This window comes from Quercus suber, unplaced genomic scaffold, assembly GCF_002906115.3.
Source record: "Quercus suber isolate HL8 unplaced genomic scaffold, Cork oak 2.0 scaffold_423, whole genome shotgun sequence".
Lineage (NCBI taxonomy): Eukaryota > Viridiplantae > Streptophyta > Magnoliopsida > Fagales > Fagaceae > Quercus > Quercus suber.
The window spans coordinates 279,431-300,279 of record NW_027069874.1 but is presented as its reverse complement, the minus strand read 5'-3'; the positions used below and the strand labels follow the sequence as shown (position 1 = coordinate 300,279).

The 20,849-nt window shown below is 35.2% G+C and overlaps 1 protein-coding gene across 2 annotated transcripts; it reads right to left on the bottom strand.

Annotated features, from left to right (window-relative positions):
* Window positions 1–8,021: 8,021 nt before the first annotated feature.
* On the bottom strand, window positions 8,022–18,345 carry LOC112024544 (uncharacterized exonuclease domain-containing protein At3g15140). 2 transcript variants are annotated; one of them, XM_065761636.1, is made up of 6 exons: window positions 17,932–18,345; window positions 11,624–11,826; window positions 10,927–11,007; window positions 10,349–10,474; window positions 9,064–9,187; window positions 8,022–8,495 (listed from the first exon to the last, which is right to left on the bottom strand). In XM_065761636.1, exons 1-6 carry the CDS (start codon window positions 18,028–18,030, stop codon window positions 8,295–8,297), a joined length of 834 nt encoding a protein of 277 aa, XP_065617708.1. In that variant the 5' UTR covers window positions 18,031–18,345; the 3' UTR covers window positions 8,022–8,294. The 2 variants fall into 2 exon arrangements, with proteins under 2 accessions (XP_065617708.1, XP_023912937.2); XM_024057169.2 differs by lacking the exon at window positions 17,932–18,345 and adding an exon at window positions 16,951–17,213.
* Window positions 18,346–20,849: the final 2,504 nt, after the last annotated feature.

Sequence of the window (20,849 nt, the reverse complement as noted above, 5' to 3'; positions counted from 1 at the left end):
CCTTCCCTCTTAGGGTGGCTTTACATTTAGACTGTCCACCCATAGGCGACTTTGGTCATGTGTCCACCCTTAGGCTGTGTTGAACCGTCTACCCGTGGGCGACTTTGGTCATGCATCTACCCTTAGGTGACTTTGCTTATTGTCCTTACCTCTTGGGGTGACTTTACGTTTAGACCATCCACTTGTAGGCAACTTTGGTCATGTGTCCACCCTTGGGCGATGTTGGACCGTCCACTCGTAAGCGACTTTGGTCATGCATCCACCCTAAGGCAACTTTGTTCATTGTCCTTCCCTCTTGGGGTGACTTTACCTTTAAACTGTCTACCTGTAGGCAACTTTGGTCATGTGTCCACCCTTGGGCGATGTTGGACCATCCACCCATGGGTGACTTTGGTCATGCAACCACCCTTACGCGACTTTGTGTTTGATGGCGCCTATTGACTCTTGGTCATCCGTTCAATTAGGTTGTTGAACAACTAATGTACCTATCATTTGATCTCTTAGATTTAGTCGGATGACTAATCTTGAGTCGATGCGATGCACAAATATTCCTCGTCTGTTGCCCCCCATTCCATGTTTGCCATTCTACTTAAGTCGATTGCCTATGGAGGATCCTTGGATCGTTCGTCACCTCGGTGACATAAAGGATCACTGCTTGAGCTGATCATTCGTCACCTAGGAGCCTTTGTTAGAGGATCGCTACTTGAGTCGATCATCTATAGAGGATGCCCTGGATCATTCGTCACCTTGGCAACTTGTAGGATTACTGCTTGAGCTAATCGTTTGTCACCTTGGTGACTTTGTAGAAGGGTAGGCGATATTGGTCATTCGCTTTCTTCTACCCAATGCATCACAAGCGGAGAAAATGCTTCTATTCAAATGGTAAGCTCATAGGAAAATAAGTTAAGTCTTAAATAAGCAAGTAACAACAAACTGTAAGTTGCATCAAAACATGATACTTATAAGCAATGTATGGAAAGGAAATGCAAGCAAAGTAAATATAAACATAGTTGTAGGAAGCAAACCACAAATGGTACTCCCTCTAGTGCTCGGTGTTCCAAGGATGAGGTAGCTTTTTCCCATTAAGTATCCTTTGGTGGTAAGTACCTCTCCTGAAGTAATCGATGACCTTGTAAGGTCCTTCTAGTCTGGACTAGCTTTCCATGTGCCAAGTCCCTAGTGGCGAGCATTACCCTTCTAAAAACTAACTCACCTATGTCCAAGTGTCTTGGCTTTGCCCGTTTATTGTAATGCTTGGCCATAAGGCTTTGATACAAAGCTAGCCTTTGTTCAATATCTATTCTTACTTCATCCAATAAGTCAAGATTGAGACGCAACACTTTGTCATTCATCTTTTCATTTTTGTGATCTACTTTGAAGCTTGTAAGGCCTACCATTGCTGGTATCACTACTTTGGTTCCAAACGCAAGTATGAATGGAGTTTCAACTGCAGGGGTTCGTGTTGTCATCTAATATGCCCATAAGACACTCAAAAGCTCATTTGTTTGAATGGAGTTTTTTTTTGTTGTCATCCAATATGTCAACTAAAATCCTTGAAGGTTGATATAGAGTTTGGCAAGATCTTGTTGAACCGAACACACGCTGGCCCTTTGAAAGTGGTAGGAAAGGCTCAACACATTATCTCAATAGGGATGCCTTGGAAATGCATGAGAATCTTGAAAGATTAAAGATGGTCAAGTGGGTCTTTCATCCCATCATAATTCTCCAAGGATGGCATCTAGAACGTAGGCGGTGGATGGCAAGATGTGACTCGTGCTATAAAGAGAAAGTCAGTGCAATGTACCAGATCGTTAAGTATGTCTATTCATCTCTTTATAGCATTCATCATAAGATTCATTTTATCCTTCATTGCCTTCATCTCAGCCTCCTATCGTGCATTGCTTGCTTTAGACCTGCGGGGAGGTGCATCTTCCCTTCCAGTTTACCTACTAGGAGCATTGCTCTTAGCCTTATCTTCTTTATAACAACCATCCCTTGAGTGATGATGATCATTGCGCTCTTGGTGATTGCTAGCTTCAGGTCGCTACTTACACAACTATTTAACCCGTACCCCCAATGCTTGATTCTGCTCCACAAGGGCTTCATTTGACTGGGTAAGTCATTCGATAGCAGCCAAGTGCATCTGTAGTTGCGCTTCTATGGTGGTGGGGTGCTTTTCGAATTTTGGGTTGACTGATGCTATTAATCAAGTTTGGACCATAAGACCTTTTGTCTCAGGGATAGGTGATGGCTAGTCACTCAATTTCCCACAGGCAGTGCCAACTGATGATTCTTAAAATAGAAACATCTTCAAAGAGCACCGGTGCGGTGCCGGCCTAAGACCCTTCAAAGGTCAAGTCAGTAACTGATAGTGAACTTTTTTGGGGAGGAGTTTTTGAAAAGTATTTTTTTGTGTACCTTGGGATTGGAGTGTCTCAGTGTTTATATAGGAGTTTTCGGATGATCACAGTAGCTGAATTGTAGGGATATATGGTTATCCCGTAGCTAACGTGTAAGAGTTTAGAACTATCCCATAGATGATCCGTAGGGAGTGAGGAGTTATCCTTAACTGATTTGTAGGAGATATGGTTTATCTCATTACTGGTAGCCGTGTGTTTGTAGGAGAGTCTTAGGTGATGTGGGCATTGCAACATGAGTTTAGTGTGCTTGGTCGTACTCATCAGCTTTTGGTCATGACGTATATCCATGATGGTCACATTTGGTCTTCTGCTTTTGGTGAGTAGGTGCTCTCTGGAAGACCCACTTATTTGGAAAGAGTAGCACACTCCAGAAGAGTAGCTATGGAGTTAGTCAAAATACTCCCTATTAAAGCTGATTTAATATGATGCATTGGTGGTGTATTTTAATGAAGATATATAAATAAGTATTATATATATATATATATATATTGATAACATTTTCACAATAAGTTTAGGTGACAATATGTTATTTTTATTTGTGCCCATCAATAGCATTACTTTTTTCTTTTCTTTTTTTAATCTATTATTAACAATTTGTCACCTAAGTTTTACTATGAAATTGTATATATATCATTACCAATAACACATTGTCACCTAACGCTTTATTGTAAGAATGTTATCAATATAGCACAACTATATATATATAAATATGGTGTTGCTCTAGTATAGTTTTTCAAACCTATAGTTAAAGCCTACGTTTATAGAGTAATGCTAGGAGCATATAAAATGCACCATTTTGTGCCACAACACACCATGTTGCAAGTTATGAATGGTAGAAGTGTGTTCCCACATGGCCTACCATCACACATCCACCAACTAAAACTTGCAACTTCGCGAGTTGTGGCACAAAATTGTGCATTTTTATGCGCCCATAGCATTACTCACATTTATATGGTGGGGTAACTTGTTGTGTAGCGTGCTAGGAACCTATTGTAGACTTATAGAACGTACAACACACGTCATGAGATTTTCATGCATCTGTCCGTCTGATATAAGCTTAATCTTCTTCTTCTTCTTCTTCTTCTTCTTTCTGTTTGTTTGTTGCTGAAATAGGGTTAAAATATACTTCTACTTGAAAGAAAATATAAAGTTTTATAATATTTTACATAATAAATATATTAAGGTAAAAGCAAAATGAAAAAGCTCGTGGACTAAAGCTTGTTCCAATTTTAATTTCTTGTAATTGTTATTATAATATTTTCAATACTACAATGAAAATATTTTTTGCGAGTTTATAAACAATAAATAAAACTAAAATATATTGTTAATTTCTAAACTTTAATTCACGAGGGATTTTTGCTCCTAAAATTTAAAGTGATTTTTTTATATTTTTATTTTCTAGGTAGATTGTGTTAGACCAATCTCACACTTAGTCTAGGGTTTTTCTCAACTAAATAATCCCTTTTAATATATTTGACACATTATGGATCAATTAATGGCCAGCCCATGTGGGCTTTAGTAATAGGGCTCGAAGTGGGACCAAAGGGATATAAAAATACTAACTCCATTGAGCCTTTGGTCTCATGTTAACTCATGATAGGCCTAAACTTACCATTATCCATGATTTAGTCCATTATAAATTTATGATCGCACTCTAGGCTTTTATTTGACTATTAAGTCATCCAAATAATCTATTAATTAGCATTTAATATCTCCATGAAATCATCCATAGTGAAACAAATTCAATGGTTACTGTTACTTTGTTGATAGAGTTTCAACCTATGGCGTGCATTTCTGATAATTGTACTCTTTATCATTAAACCAAGGCACCAATCAGTTTTTGGTGTAAGCGGGAATTGAATCTCATGTCTTTTATTCAACCATCAAAAACTTTATTAGTTGAGCTAATTAAAAACCACGTTATTGTCACTTTGTAAATCACTACATCTTAAGTCCGTGAGTCCCTAATTTAATCTCTTGATTATTCTTACATTATTATGGAATCTAATTCTATTGAATATAAATTTTAGTAACTCCATCCTAAAATGATCATCTCCTTCATTCAAGCATTAACTTCTCATTTTAAATCCCAAAACTATTGTAATTGTTGCTCCCCACTCCTAACACTTTTAACAAGGGATTTCCACATCATTAGTCACGTGTAAATCAAACAATTTTCCAGTAAATTCAGTCACATGTGAGTTTTCACATGTCTTATCCTTCTTATGACACTTGTAATTTTATTATAATACTTTTAGGTAAGAATAAGGAGTAAAACTTTTACTAGTTCATGAGTTCACAAACCTAGTATGGTTTGGGAGTAGATGTTTAGAGCAAATAAGATGGAGTGAAAAATGATACCTCTAAGAGATGGTATTAAATGTAATGAAAATAGGTGTAATGCCTCTAACATGGGATGGGCTCCACACATGTAGACCCCACCGGATATGAGAGGCGTTACATCTCAATTACATATAGAATTTTCTTCTCCTCTAAAGATGTTCAAAGTCAATGTGGATGCAGCACTAGCAAAAGAGAATGGGAGATTGGTAGTAGTACTTAGAGAAAAGATAGTCCTTAAAGCATGGAGAAAATGTATCCCATCATCCTCTCCTCCTCTAATGCCTAAAGTTGAACCTTTCAGGTGGGCAATAAAAAGGATCATGGAAGAAGACACAAGCAAGGTTGTCAAAATCGGGATCCTACGTAGGATCGTGAGAGGTAGGTAGGATCGTGGATCGTAGGATCGGATCGTGGATCGTAAGATCCTACCTATTTTTATATTTTAAGCAAAAAAAACCTATTGATAGTGACTTTGTATGTTATATAATCACTTAAAATATGAATCCATCAATTAAAAAAAAAAATTGCATAATAAAATGTAATTTGCACACACTACATTGTTCTTATGTCATTCTATCGAAACAAAATATATTTAACTTTTGACATAATGTATCTAAAAAGTTTAGTACATGTTTAATTAGCAACTAAGTACCAAAATATTATCTACACATATGGAAAATATTTTCCAAATTCTAAGTTCCAAATCCAAAATAAGTTAAGTGTCAAAATCATATACACAACACAACAATCTGGAATCAAGCTATCAAAGTACAAATAAATGATAAACTACTAACTACAAAACAAATTACCAGAAAGCTTAAAGGCAGCGTTGGGATGGCTCACGGCAACATCATTGAGACGGCTAGAGGTGCTGGGTTTTTGACAGAGGATTGAGGAGGCATCAACTGAGGAGCTAGCACTGAATGTTTCTAAATATTTTAGGTTCTTTTTTTTTTTTTTTTTTTTTTTTTAACATTAAACTTAAGAAAGCTCACCATTGAGAGAGCTGAGAGTGGCTGGGTTTTTGACAGAGCACTATGGAGGCGCGGGACAGAGGTGCTAGTCTACTGGAGCTTAGTGTTTCTAAAATATTTAGGTTTTGAAAACGTTTAACTTAATACTAAAGGTTTTTTTTTAGATTTAATGTTAAGATAGGAGTAAATTTGGTTCAATTTATTATTGGGTTTTGATGGGCTTGTGGGTTTAGGACCTTTAGGTGGACCGTGGATTATCATATTGGACTTACCCAAATGACACAAATGAAGCCCACTTAAAAAAAAAAAAAAATAAAAGAAGAAAAAGAAGCCAAATGGTAGGATCGGTAGGATCGGTAAGATCCTATACGATCCTACACGATCCTAACATATTTGCGATCCTGCTACGATTTTAATCTTTTTGGTGAGGTGGGATCGTAAAATCGTGAGATTTTACGATCCGGATTGCGATTTTGACAACCTTGGACACAAGTAACGTTACTCTAGGTGATGCAATGCAAGAAGTTGAAGCCATAAGGATGAAAGGAGGGGACCTTGGGTATTAGGGGCATGCTAAGGCCAGATTGAGGGGTTTTTTCAACCCAACCCATCATGATACACATCTCATCACAAGGGTTCAACCCAAACCACATGGATTGGGTTGGACTTTTTTTTTTAATTACTATTATTATTATTATTAAATTGAGCATTAGAACAATACCACCACAAACAAGGAAAAATTTATAATCAAATAATCCTGAGCATAACACCAAACCAACATAATATGAGTACATAGGATTTGGCATTTATTTAGAAAGAGGGGCAAATAAGTAAATAACAAAATTGTATAATATATTTTTAAATATATACATTAAATATTTTTTTATTTAAATATATATTAAATATAAGTGGGTCGAGTTAGGTTGAGCGGATTTGTGAATCTTATAACCTGAACCCAATCCGACGCACCCAAAAAAAAAAAAAAAAATTCACAACCCAACCCAACCCACCAACTCCTAAAAGTAAACTCAACTCAATTGGTTGGGTTGGACCAGATTAGTTTTGACTAATTGGCTACATACCTCTAATTTAGATCTGCAGGTGGTTGTTATATATATATATATATATATAAACAAGGGTATCCTACAGTCCCCCTCATTCCACACACAAGGTTATTACAAGAAATAATCTTATAGGATGGCCCCATGCTGGCAAGAGGTTTCAAACCTAAAATTTTATAGATATCATAAGACCTAGGAACCACTAAACCAATTCCTTGGGATTATAATATCTTTTAACTATGTGGGGGAAGCATGTAGATTGCAATTTTGATTTAGTCCATGATTTTGAAGGACCAATCATTTTCATACTCTTTCCTAGGGAGGCTTCTAAAGTTGTACCATAGCAAAAAATTTCTTATACATCAAATATATGAACCTTCCATCTTACTGTATGTAGGTTCCACAATAGTGTAAAAACACCCACACGCACATAGTAAGAAAATGTTTCTCTCCAACTATATTTTTTTATTGAATGTGAATTTTGAAAATATAACCATTAAATTTATGTTTTTACGATTCTTCATGCTTGCGAAATTTCAAGAATATCAAATATCAATAAAATATTTAAATTTTAAGTTTTGAATTCTAAATCTAGGCATAAAAAATAAGTTATTGATTGAATAGTAAATAACCTCGATTTGAACGAATTTAACATACATATTAAGAACATAAAGAACATGCAATCTAACGGTTATATTTTCAAAATTCGCATCTAATAAAAAAATATAAGAGAAGTTTAATGAGAGACAAAATGCATATATCTAATGCATGAGATATATTCTCATACCTTACTCTTGGATTTTTTAAGTTTTAATTAATACAAAATTGTCCATTTAGCCAAAAATACAAAACAAAACATTGATATTATAACTTAAACCCCCCCCCCCCCTCTCTCTCTCTCTCTCTCACAGAATTGACAAACCAAGGCATTTAATTGCGGATTAAAATTAGTAATCTGAAAACAATAGCCTCTTATGTTTTTGAGTTTGAAATATAATGCAGAAGTGCACCCTTACATATCTTTAATCATCTCCCCCCCCCCCCCCCCCCCCCCCCTCTTTTTCTCTATCATGTAAATTGAAAATAGTAAATTTGTATTTCATCCCGAAGATGACAAGAAATGTGGATATAAGAATTAACACAAGCCATCTAGAACCATTTTCTCTACCGGCGACAACCCAACTGCAGATATTACAAATTTACAACTACTGAAAAAGATAGCATGGCAATAATTTACTTTTCCATATGAAATTCTCACTCTTAGTGTAAACTGGATGTCAATGGGAAATTTGGTTTCAGCTCTGGATATGACAAACTAAAGTATGGTTCCACTATTTTTCTTTCCGAATTTTTTTCTCCTATTCTCTTCGTGCATTTTAAACATAATAATGTGTGTGAGAGAGAGATTAGAACCAACACAGAATCAATTCTTTCATTTTTCTAAAATATATACAATTAGAGATGTACTTTTAAATGAAAAAAATAGCTAGAAGCAGCTACCTTATCCGATTCTTGAATAGAAATTCAACATTTTCAGGAGAATCAGAATTCCTCCTCGCAGTAATCTGTAAAAGCGCACCATCAGCAAGCATGTGTTGCAACACTCTTGCTATGTTCTTTGTGTCATCAATCCCAAGATGGTGACTTCCCACCAGTGGGATGCGAAGTTCCTTCATCATGGTCATCATTCCTGTGGCCTGTCCTCCAAAACCAGATAAACATATCATTAAGAATGATAGTAAAAAATCATAAAGAAATGGTGAATATAAGGTGTCAAGTCAGAAACATCAACAGTTTACTTGGATTTTTTAACATCAGCTTTGACTCTGAGTTGACAAGGCGCCAATCTGAGAAATAGTTTTTTTCATTTTTTTATCCCCACACATCATGCTGCTAGATAACAATTTGAGATATACTTATTAGTGACATAGCTTGACCTTATTGGAATTGAATACAGTAGCAACCATACTCAAGTTGGGAATCAGGGTCTAGAGTTAAGAAGTTTAGGGTCAACTCAAGTTTATTGGTTCATATTATATGGTCTGTTTAGTAATTGGATTAATTGATGCTCTGAATTGTTGCTTGATCTCTATCTGATTTCAACATCATAAAACCAAAATTGAGCACCAAACCCAAACCAACCACAAAATGTACATGCTACAGAGAACCACTCTTTTTTAAATTCCATAATGCCACATCAAAAGTTAAAAGACAATTAGATAACGTTTTTTTAAACCTAAAAGCTGTGAAATTGTGTGAACTTACCCTCCTCTTATAAAAATTTAGATAGACATCTTTGAGATTGATCCACTCCATGAAATATGGAGGAAGCTTCATCTTTGAGACTTTGCATTGCTGAAGGACCTTTGTTTTCAAGTCCCAATTTCCACTAATGAAAGAAAACCAAAGATATGTGTCAAAAAAAAAATTTTGTTGTAGAAGTTGGTTTTACTTTTCACCTTAAATGGTGAATTTAGTAGATAATTATACTATTCAAGTAGGAACCATGATTCATAAGGTTGAACATCAGGACTATATTTGACCATAGTCTTAGTTTTCCACCTCTAAGGGTGCAGTTGAACAGGAAAGGCTCACCTCCCGTTTAAATATATCCAAGTTTCTCCCATTTTTAAGTAGATGAGTGACACATAGCAAATATAACATCTAAAGGTCTTAAAAAAGACAAGTCAACCAAAGTTTTTCTTTTTCTTCCTTTTCCAGTGTCCAACATCACGTTCTGCTCTTTCTCAAAAAAAAAAAAAAAAATCACACTCTGCTCTCTCTCTCCGTGTCCCCAATACCGACAAAGCATTGGAATTTGCCGGAGATGAAGAGTCAGAAGTACAAAACAAACAGATCTGGGCGCCTCAGTGGTGGAGATCTGCCGTAGCCATTGCTGGTGAACGGCGCACTGAAGCAGCGGCTAAGGGCGACAACAAGTGGATTGGTGGTCAGAAAAGGAATATGGGGACCGGATTCCTAGGTTTTGCATATTGGAGGTCGGTGAGGGGATTTGTGGTGTTGGTTTTGTGAAGGGATTTATGAAAACTCATAGATCTGAAGGGAGGCTCGGATTGCTCATGGTTTTGTACTTGCAATGGCTGTCACTTTTGATGGTGGTGAGGCAGCAGCAGAGACTTGGCAGCGTCATGGATCACAGTGGTGGATTTGTGTTGTGGGTGACTGTGATTTGTTGTGAAGGGGAGAGGCAAGAGAAAAAAGAGAAAGCGATGGTTTTTTTCTAACCATTGGATTTTTATTTTTCCATGTGTCACTCATCTACTTCTACTTAAAAATGGGAGGAAACTGGAGATATTCAAACTGGAGGCGAGCCTCTCCCCAGTTGAGCAGTCTTATGCTGCATGGTGTAAACTACAGGTACCAGTTATGGGTCTGATAGCATAAGAATATACCATTTCAAATCTTAAGTATTCAATATCAAATGAATCATAAAAGTTTTCTACAATAGATGTCAGCAAAAAGGAGACAGACAAATGGTTTGTCAAGTGCATAGGAAAATTATGAAATCACAAAAAGAGCACATCCTTACCAAGTTACAAAAGCTGCTTGATTAAGACGCCCACCCAACTCCTTTTCCCACAAGTGATGCTGAGCCAACCAAACTTCAAATTGCTGGAGAACTTCTGTAAATGGTATAGCTGTATCATGCCAGACACTGCAAACTTACGTAAGTTATATTAATCAGCTAGCTGCATATATAAAATACAAGGATTGTGCTTCAGAGAAGCTATTATATTTGATAATGGAATATCCAGGATAAAAAATTATTATGATAATAGAATTCAGCATACATGAAACAAAACACATCCTAAAAAAATTATTTTATATAATCACGGTGAAAATTGATCATGTCAGTAAGCTTAATTGAACATTTAATAATATTGCACAGAGAATTTGAGTGGTTCCTCGGCCATTTGAGAAAAACTTAAAGAGGAAACAAAATTATAGGGAAGGGGTGATTGTAGAGGGGCTCCATGGGCATCTTTTAATAAATTACTAAAAATAAAAAAGAATTATATTAGTCATGGAGTTGAAAAAATCTACCAAATAAGATGGTGGGTAAACATTAAAAAGAGTTTGCAGGACTCAAGTAAATTAGTACCATACCGGTCAACCCCAAACTTGCCATATTTTCCTTCAATATATTCATTTATTCTTTGCTCACTCATTTCTGAGGGCCTCACAAACCTGTAAAAGAATAATGGAAAAGTAAGATAAAATGAAAAGCCAACCTAAAAATGTACTCAGATCTGAATTATTGTTCCAAAAAATCTGAAGAAAAAAAGAAAGAGAGAATTTTAATGATTTAAAAATCCAGTTTAATCTTCTTTGATACAGAGCCAAAGAAGACATCACAAGCAAAGATACCCCATTAATTGTTTTAAGAGTTAGATCTTTGGACACACTAAACAATGATTACTCCTCTGGTAGACACATTTCAACATGGAAAAGAGCTGTCTGTTTCCATGGCAATTTTCTATCTGACCAAGAAAAGAAATATAAGTACATTTCTAAGATTCAGATATTTGAAACTAAGAAAAGCGATGTCTGTTTTTCATGGAAATTTTCTATCTGATCAAGAAAAGAAATATAAGTACATTTCTAAGATTCAGATATTCGAAACTAAGAACTTGCTCTCATGACCTTCATAATCGCAACTCAAGCATGCAAGTACCTCTTTCTTATACCCAGCAAAAAGAAAAAAGAGAGAAAAAGAAAGGAGAGAGGAGAGTTTTATCTCTTTTTCAAATGATCCCAAATTTATTGAAAATGCAAAACAGGGTGAGACTATATATCTACCAACCTGTGGAAAAAGTCCATGACATCCATGGTTTTGGCATTTATCATTAGAACTGGAAACTCAAGAATCTCAACTCTGCCCTCCAAATCAAGCACCAGGAAAAAATCTAGGTTCTGAGAGCGAATATGTTTTAACTCAGCAATATTCACTTCAAGGTCCCTGGAGCAATCATGATTGAATTTCTCTAAGTGAATGGCATCATCCATCTGCAAAACAAAGCAGCTAGAATACAGATCAAAAGTCTTCAGGCATGACATAAGTTCTTTAGATACAGATTCTTAAGTTTGATTAATATGTATTTTAAAAACAAAAAGGTGGGTCCTGGTCCTTAGACACACAGCAAGTAATGACAAAGGTGGATCCATTGTCTGTCTCCAAAGCAATTGTGTGTTTATTAAGTATAGATTTGCTTTGAGGTATTGATGTTCTTTTAGAAAGCTCCAAAATAGATTATGGACCTAGGATATGGACATGCATTGGATAAAAATGACTCACAAATTTGATTCCTAACTGCCATTGAATGATAAGCAGGATTTTTTTTTTTTTTTTTTGATAGGTAACGAAAAAATTTATTAAAAAAGAAGCCAACCCGAGTACATTGGGAATTATCAAACTATGGATCAGGAAACAATGGGGCAAGGGTTTTAAACAGAGTAATGGTTTGCAACAACTGCAAAAATAATCACCATTGTTTTTTACACCTACCAATTATACATTTACAGAATTCTGTCAGAATCATCCTCCAGAAAGTAAAGATGATTCAAATTCTGAAGCTAAACATGTGGGTTCCAGTGACATATTTAGTAGTCAAGGGGGAAAGTTTGAATTAATGTCCATGATTATTGTAAGCTGACCAAGTTTTGTTTCACAGCAAGAATCATAGGCTGGAAACAAGATATATTGTTTTATTGATGGCTAGTGAATTCTAAGTAATAGTTTCTCAGTTTATTAATTTCTAAAAGTTGTGCCTTGAGCTTGACAAGGTGAGTGATGGAACTTATTTTCACTCTATCAGGATGCAAGATTATTCATTTATTTATTTTTATAATTAATGGTATTTTATTAATAGGATGGTTACTTCATACTAACAATGATGATCACAATAACCTAAAAGAATTACAAAAAACTTATGCACAAAAGTTAAGTGATTCTGTGAAATCTAGAAGGGAGTTACTACATGTAAGACCCAACGCTCTAGACCAATCAAACATGAGTTCAAATTAGCAATGATTCCAACTAGGCCTTTAATTTTTCTGAATCTTAAAAAATACAACTATCTTATTCCTTCCACCATAGCCACATCAAACATAACAGGAAAAGTTACAAATATTTGATAAGTGCTCCCTGAACTAATTCCTCCAAGTGAACAAGAGATCAACTACCCTTCTTGGTAACACCCATTAAATCCCAAATGCTCTAAATACTAGATCCATAAAGCCTATGCAATATTCACTAGGGATCAACAAATGATCTACCGTCTCCCCACTACACTGGCACATGTAACACCAACTAGCTAAATAGAAACCTCGCTTGATGAGATTATCACAAGTAAAAAATCTCCCCCCAAAGATGCTGTCCAAACCGAATTCCTAGGGGTGGGGGGTGTGACAGGCTTTGTTGGGATCTTAATGGCAGTGAGAAGTTTGGTACTCAGTCTTTTTATCATAAGATTCGTAATGCAGCTCATTCCACTTTCCCTTGGAAGGGTATTTGGAAAGTTAAGGTTCCTAAAAGGGTGGCTTTTTTTATGTGGACAGCAGCTCATGGTCAGATTCTAATGTTGGATAATCTTATGCTTCGTGGTCGCCCTTTGGCAAATCGTTGTTGTTTGTGTTGTTGTAATGCGGAATTTGTGGATCATCTGTTACTTTTTTGTCCGATAACTCATTCTTTGTGGATGTATATGCTTCGGTTGTTTGGGATCGATTGGGTCATGCCAAGTTCAATTGTGGACTTATTATTTTGTTGGTATCATTGGCTTGGGAAGCATAGTTCTGATATTTGGGATTTGGTTCCAAGCTATTTAATGTGGACTATTTGGACTAAACAAAATCAGCGGTCTTTTGAGGATGAGGGGAAAACTGTGGTTCAATTATTAGAGATTTGCCAGAGGACCCTCTTTGATTGGTCTCGATGTTGGGATTTCTCAGATTGTTCCACCCTTATGGATTTTATTTCATCTATTAGAATAGATTAGGGGCTGCTTCTGTCTTTTTGTTCCTTTTTTCCTTTGTTCACTACCGTGAACTCTTTGTGTTTCTCTTGCTTTTCTATTCATTAATAATATTCTCTTCTTACTTATCAAAAAAAAGAATGAGACCTTCTTAGGGGCCTTAACACATCAAATTCTCTCTTAAGGGAAAGAATTAGTAAGTGTACCTCAAGTAGCCTCATAATAGGACTGAACATTAAAGCCACCACTCCCTCTCAAACTCCATCTCATCTTATCAAACCCCACCTTCCTAGGGAATTTGGAGTATATTAGATCTAGGAAAGAATTAACTGACTCCATTTCCCAATCATGAAAATCTGTGTGAAATTTCAGATTTCAAATCCACCCTTCCCCATATAACTGGCTATCCATAACTTCACTAGACCCTGTCGGTTTATTGAAATAACTTTAAGTATAGTAATTAATACTAAGAATGTGACTCTTTTCAATGAACTAAGGCATTCTGATCAGCTGAGCAGGCGTATAGGTCAGGGTACAAGTCTCTTAGAGATAAATTCTCACACCATATATCATGAAAACACCTTACTCATGTGCCATCCCCCATCTCAAAATACACAAATTGAAGAAAACTATCCCATCCCGCACTAATATTCCTCCAAAGGCTACACCCATGAGTCCCTTTAACTGACTTCAAAGTCCAACCTCATTACTCCCTTTACTTCATAGTGATCACCCATCTCCATAAATGTGTGACCTCATTCCCAAATCTCCATAATCATTTCCCCAATAAGGCTTGATCAAAACTTCAAAAATGGGAGAACAAATGCCACCAATGAGAACTGAAACTCCTCATCCAAGGCATTCCACAACTAATCTACTTTATTTGAGACCAAAGCTTGTGTCCTATGAATAGATGCGGATTTTAAAGAAGGGTATCGGGCTTTTAGTTATAATACTTGATGATAATAATAATAATAATAATAATAATAATAATAGGCCAATGAGCGTTGGCTCAAATGGCACTTCTTCCTCTCAGAAATGTGGGTGGAGGGTCAAGTTGTGGATTCAAAACATACTAGGTATGTATGTAACAAACCAATCAAAAAATTACTCGATAATAATACTAGACAATACAAATTGTGTTGCCAATTTCTCTTTAAGAAGATCACCTTAACCGGGCTTGTCACTTTATAACCTTCACCCAAAAAACTAGAGGACAACCTAGAAAGCATGGACATGGATACGGGTACAGGTACGAGTACGACACGGCAACACGACAATTTTTAAAAAAATTAGTATATGACACAGTGGGGATATGCATATTAATTAATTTTTATTAAATAAATTTTTATTTTTATTTTTAAATATTGTTAAGCATTTATTTTTTTCATATAATGCTAAACATATATCAATTTAAGAGTAGTAATGGATAATAAAGTGAATTCATGACTAATAGATAATGTTTATAAATTAGAATACAAACTAAGAACAAGATCCAAAAGAGAAAATAAAAGATAATTAGATAAGTGTTCAAGATTTTTTTTTTATAAGTAATAAGATTTATTGATATAAAAATAAATAAATAAAAAAGGACACCCTACCACATAGGAAGTGTACAGGGGTCAAATACAAAAATTACAAGAATCAAGAAAATCAAAGATAGAAGAGAATGATTGGTTTTGCAAGGAAAACAGCCAATCGAAAAAAGTTCTAAAGAAAGATAACTTGAGGTCTAGTATGGCTCTCTCAATATTTTCAAAACGCATGTTGTTTCCTTCCCTCCAAAGACACCATATTAAACAATGGGGAATAGTTATCCATATAAGACCATTTTGATGACGACCAAACCGGCCTTGCCAGCAAGCAAGGAGCTCAACAACTGACTTTGGTATAACCTAACTTACTCCAAATAAAACCAAAACCATAGACCACAAATCCATAACAACCAGACAATGAAAGAAAAGATGGTCAACCGATTCACCATTACACTTGCACATATAACAAATCCAATATCCAAACCTTCCTTTTTCATAAATTGTCAACTGTCAAGCATTTCCCCAAAGCAGCAGTCCAGACAAAGAATGCCACTCGAGAAGGGGTTTTTAGCTTCCAAATTCTTTTCCAAGGGAAACAAAAATCATTAGAGCCCACTAGAAGACTGTAATAATCATTAACCATGAATCTCTTATTTCTATCTGGTTTCCAGCTCATTTTATCCTCCCCAAACCCCCTTACTGAAGAGCCATATATGGTATACATGAAGCTCAACATAGCCTGCAATTCCTGAACATGAAATCCCACCCCCCCCCCCCCAAAAGAAACTTACGTCCCAAAAAAGACCCCATTAGCGAACTTCATTCAGCCACACTTGCCTCCTTATCTAGGCAAAATCTAAACAATTCAAGAAAGTTGACAGCAAGAGGTGTCTCCCACAACAACAGTCTTGCCAAAACTTCACCCCCTCGACCCATCACCAATATCATACAGAATATAACAAGAATATAAGACTATGTAAGTGTTCAAGATTAAAACTAAAAAAAATAAAAGATAACTATCTCTCTCGTGACCCACAATTAAAAAATTTATAAAAAAAAAATGATACGACAGGGACACGGGTGCAGAAGTGTCCAAACGTACACGGCACCCCAATTGAAGTGTCCCTAATTCTTAGAAGACAACAACACTTTTATAATTTTCACTAGAACTATAGTCATAGTTGCACCTTTTGTTTTGCCTTGACTTAAGATAAAGCTATTGGTTTCAACATGCGTTTACAAATAACTGAAATTCTAGAGGGTCTTCAACTAATGACTTCACCATATCCAATAATTTTCCTTTTTTCCCTTTTTTTTTTCCATCCTTTTTATTATCTATCTACCTGTTTTTATACAGTCACATACTTCAATAGTTCTTGACATATGTATTGACATGGTCAATTATAAGCCAAGTTTGATAACCCAAAAGACAAAAAAGAGAACAAAGAACAAAAATATTATTGTTTCACAACAAAAGTACATAAAGGCTATTCAATCACAAAAAACACATGTACACGATAGAAGAACCAAAAGCTGAAGCTACAAAGATAGATAAACATCAAATGCAGCAAAAAATGGGGGCTTAAGAGTGATGGGGTTGGTGGTTAGGAGTTAAGGCTTACCTTAGTGCACTTGCCTTGCGTGTAGTACAAACACATGGGCTTCCAACGATTCTTACTTACTTTATGAGAATGAGAGGGGACTGTAGGAGGGGACGATGGGTTATGAGCAGTAGTATTTGAGAGAGAGGCGAGGGTATCGAAAGCACGCATTGGAGTGAGAGAGTGAGTTAGAGAAGAGAGACAGAGAGGGATTGGAAGGAGATGGGAATGGGATAGAGAGCTTGAGCGGAAAGAAGAAACCCAAGAGAAAGTGGCTCTGGGAATGGGAACGCCATCGCTGCTTCTCTGTTTTTGGACACAGCTCAGCGATTTTGAAATCCTTTGTGTCAATTTGTCTTCAGATTTTTTTTTTTTTTTTTTATTATGTACTGATTTTGTTTCCTCTCCTAAAATAACATCTCACATTTGTGTTTTTTTTTTTTTTTTTTCCCCATTTGTTCAAACTTCAAAGTACTACTAACTGTATTTTACTGGGGTAAAATGAGTGGATTTAGGATAGACATAATTGGATTAGGTATATAAAACTCATTTACTCATTAAAACTCATTTAACTAATTACTTCTAACCCAAATCCAACCTAATCCAATTATTATAAGTAAACTCTAACTCACCCAATTACTCAATTATCAAAATTACTAAAATGCCATTAAAGTGAAAACCCCAACACTTTCTTGGATTCCCTTTTCCACTAAATTTTCAGAGAACACAACAATATTATAAAAATAAAAATAATTATAAATTCCATTTTACCTCAGCTTTCTCGGCAACCAAACAGGAAATCAAAAACGAAAACTAATATTACTAGCATCAAAAGCATTAACAGAATAACAAATAACTCAACTAATCAATCGTCTCAGAGATAAATAAAAAAAAAATTAAAAAATAAAAAATTATGAGAATAATCAAAATAAAAACAACAACAACAACAACAACAATAATAATTAAAAAAAAAAAAGTTTAGCAGATCACAACGACACGTACACAGATCAGAGGCGATGGCCGAAATCGGAGGCAATGGGGCGGTCCCAAATGGAGAGGACTTGGATCCGATCCCAGGTGACGTTGCCTCTCAAATGCCATGACGAAGGTGGCATTGGTGTAGGTGTCATCCCTTTCTTTGAAACCTAGAAATTTAGATCTCCATCTTCATCTTTAACGTCCGATTAGGGTTTTGCAAGAAAGAGGGGGAGACATGGACGATAGTTGTGCTATGTGTGTTGATGCTCTTGAATGGGTTGCGTACGAAGCTTGTGGCCACAAAAAGGTCTACTTCACCTACGTCGCTCACCTTCGCTTCATCTACGAGGATCGCCGTTGCTGTATCTGCAAGTCTGAGTCCAACATCATTTCGTCACTGAGGTCAAGTTTCATCTCCTTCTTTTTCTTTTTTTCTTTTTTCTTTTTTTTTTCTTTTTATGGAAATGGCTAGGTTGAATTTAGGTATATTGTTTTTTGGTTAAATGGGGCTCAATGTGTTTTTAGTTAAAACCTAATAATCACTTGGTCTAATTAGGTTGATGCCCATTTAACCCAACTAATAATTATGTGGGTTTATGTTCAATTAGAATGGGTGGGTTTGGGTGGGCAAATAGATTTAGGCTTACTTTGCCACCCCTATATTTTACTAATACATTTTTAGCAAAAACACAATAAGTAAAAAGCTAAATAAGCTGATATCAAACACACACAAACAATAATCCAGAATGTTTGCAAAAACATATTGTTTATAGACACACCTCTTCCCACACCCAAATGTATATCTTACTTAAATGTCAAATCATGATTATATTTCAACATTTTCACATGGGTTCATCATAAGAACCTGAGCATGTTTTGTCCTTAAGCACCAATCATGAGTTGATATTTAAGCAAGATGTGGATTTAGGTTTAGGAAGGAGTGCATCTCTAGAATTATTCTAGACAAAAAGATAACGAAAGCAGCCCATTGTTAGATAGGATTTAAATAATGCCTCTAGCCACACCCAATTTCACAATATGCTTGGTGTCAATGTAAACAAAATTTTTCCAATCAAGTAATCATTTAGGGGTGAAATCATAATTTTAAAAAAATCTCCAAAGTAAATACGCCATTTGACTTGTTCACTGAACGTGAGTTCTACTCTAAAATACAATTAAGTTTATAACTATCAAAACGACGAATGAAACATGACAATCGGACTTTTTATCAAAGATCAAGCCACATCAAATTTCAACGGTAAATATGCATACTTACAAAATATGTCATAATCATATGATTATGAGTGATTAATTCTAATTGATCCTAGGTTAAGACAATTAAAATTAATTATATGTCACAATCTTATTAATTTTATTTTAAGACAATGATGTAATTAATAATAGTAAAAAAATCCTATAAAAAAATCACTATTTTTTTTCTCTCCTTGAAAAAAGAGTGAAAATTGAAAATTATTAATACTTTTAACTATCAAATGGCTTAGAAATAGCTATAAAACTTATAAACATCCTCAAACAGATTAGAAAGTTGAGCAAAATCAGCAAAAAAGTCAAAATTGGATTCAAATCTTCCTAAGAGTCCAAGACACAAGTGACAATCGACACCTTGTCACACAAACATGGGCGTCGATCGGCACCTATATCCAAATGACCACAAAATTCGATTTTTGGCTCACCTTATCAACCCTAAACGCAATTTTAATGTGCATGAGGATTAAAAAAGAAATTAAATTTTTTTTAGAGGAATGGAAAGGAGGGAAATTTATACCCTCTAATTCATTCCCCTATATACACAAACCTCCCACCATCAAATACAAAATCTTGAAATTCAAATCTTTCGTAGATGAAACATTTATTGATAATTGATTATCTTAATATTTTACAAGCATATAAGGTATGAAATAAATGTAATCCAACAATAAGATTGTCTCAGCAAAAGTCATCAAATTTAAAGTAATTAAATACCACACAAGGGTGTGACTTGATGGTAGGAGTCCTCATTCTGCACTTAGAGAGGAGCAGTTCAAGCGAAGACTCAGCAAGGCCCGTGTGGTACATGTGGTATTACCCATTATCGTCACGTGGCATGAGATCGATGAGCCCACACCAAAAACGCCCTTTTTTCATTTAGCAAAAAAAAAAAAAAAAATGAAAGTAATTAAATGGTGCAATACTGAGAAAAAAAATTATGCAAGTGTAATATTGGGAAAAACAAGGTATAATTAAACTGGTTAGTGATTCTTTTTTTTGGTTAATTATAATTAAGTGATTATAAACTATTACTTTTTTAATGTTTGTAAATTAGTATATTTGTATTTTTTTTTAAACTAACTTTAGGCTAATTTTCTAATTGGTCTACATAATATTCACATTGTAAACCAAAGTTTTGATTCATGTAATTATGTAATATGTCAAAAAGTTTGTAGTTAAACGATATTGCTTTCTCTCTCTATCATTATGCTAATTATCGAATTATCAATATATATATATATATATATATATGGCTAAATGATTGCAACTTAAGTTTGACCAAAATTCATTTCAGGCTACTAATTTCACTTTTGTTCAATTAGGTCCTTTAAGTTTCAAACTTATTAAATTTAAGCCTCCTGTTAGTCTCCCCTGAAAATTATTTTTAAGGAACACAAAAACAACTCCATTATACATTTAGGATGATTTTCTATATCCAACACCCACAACCCAAATCAACACAAAGCCACAAAATCCACAACAATCCCAACCTTACCACAATCAACAAAATCCATCCAAACCACCATATCAGAAAACCCTAAATACCATCACCACCACCATTGACAACCTTGTCGCCCTCGACATTAAATCACCACATGGAAGACCACCTCACAATGCCGTCGCCAACTACCACAAATCTCATTGAAACCCAACCCAAAAAAATTCCACCACCA

Excerpts from the sequence above, each read along its gene's own strand:
- LOC112024544 (XM_024057169.2), bottom strand. The coding sequence starts at position 17,100 with ATGCGTGCTTTCGATACCCTCGCCTCTCTCTCAAATACTACTGCTCAT. Across the intron at positions 11,827-16,950 it reads CGCAAGGCAAGTGCACTAAG|ATGGATGATGCCATTCACTT; the intron begins GTAAGCCTTAAC and ends TTTGTTTTGCAG. Across the intron at positions 8,496-9,063 it reads TAAATTTTTATAAGAGGAGG|GCCACAGGAATGATGACCAT; the intron begins GTAAGTTCACAC and ends TTTGGAGGACAG.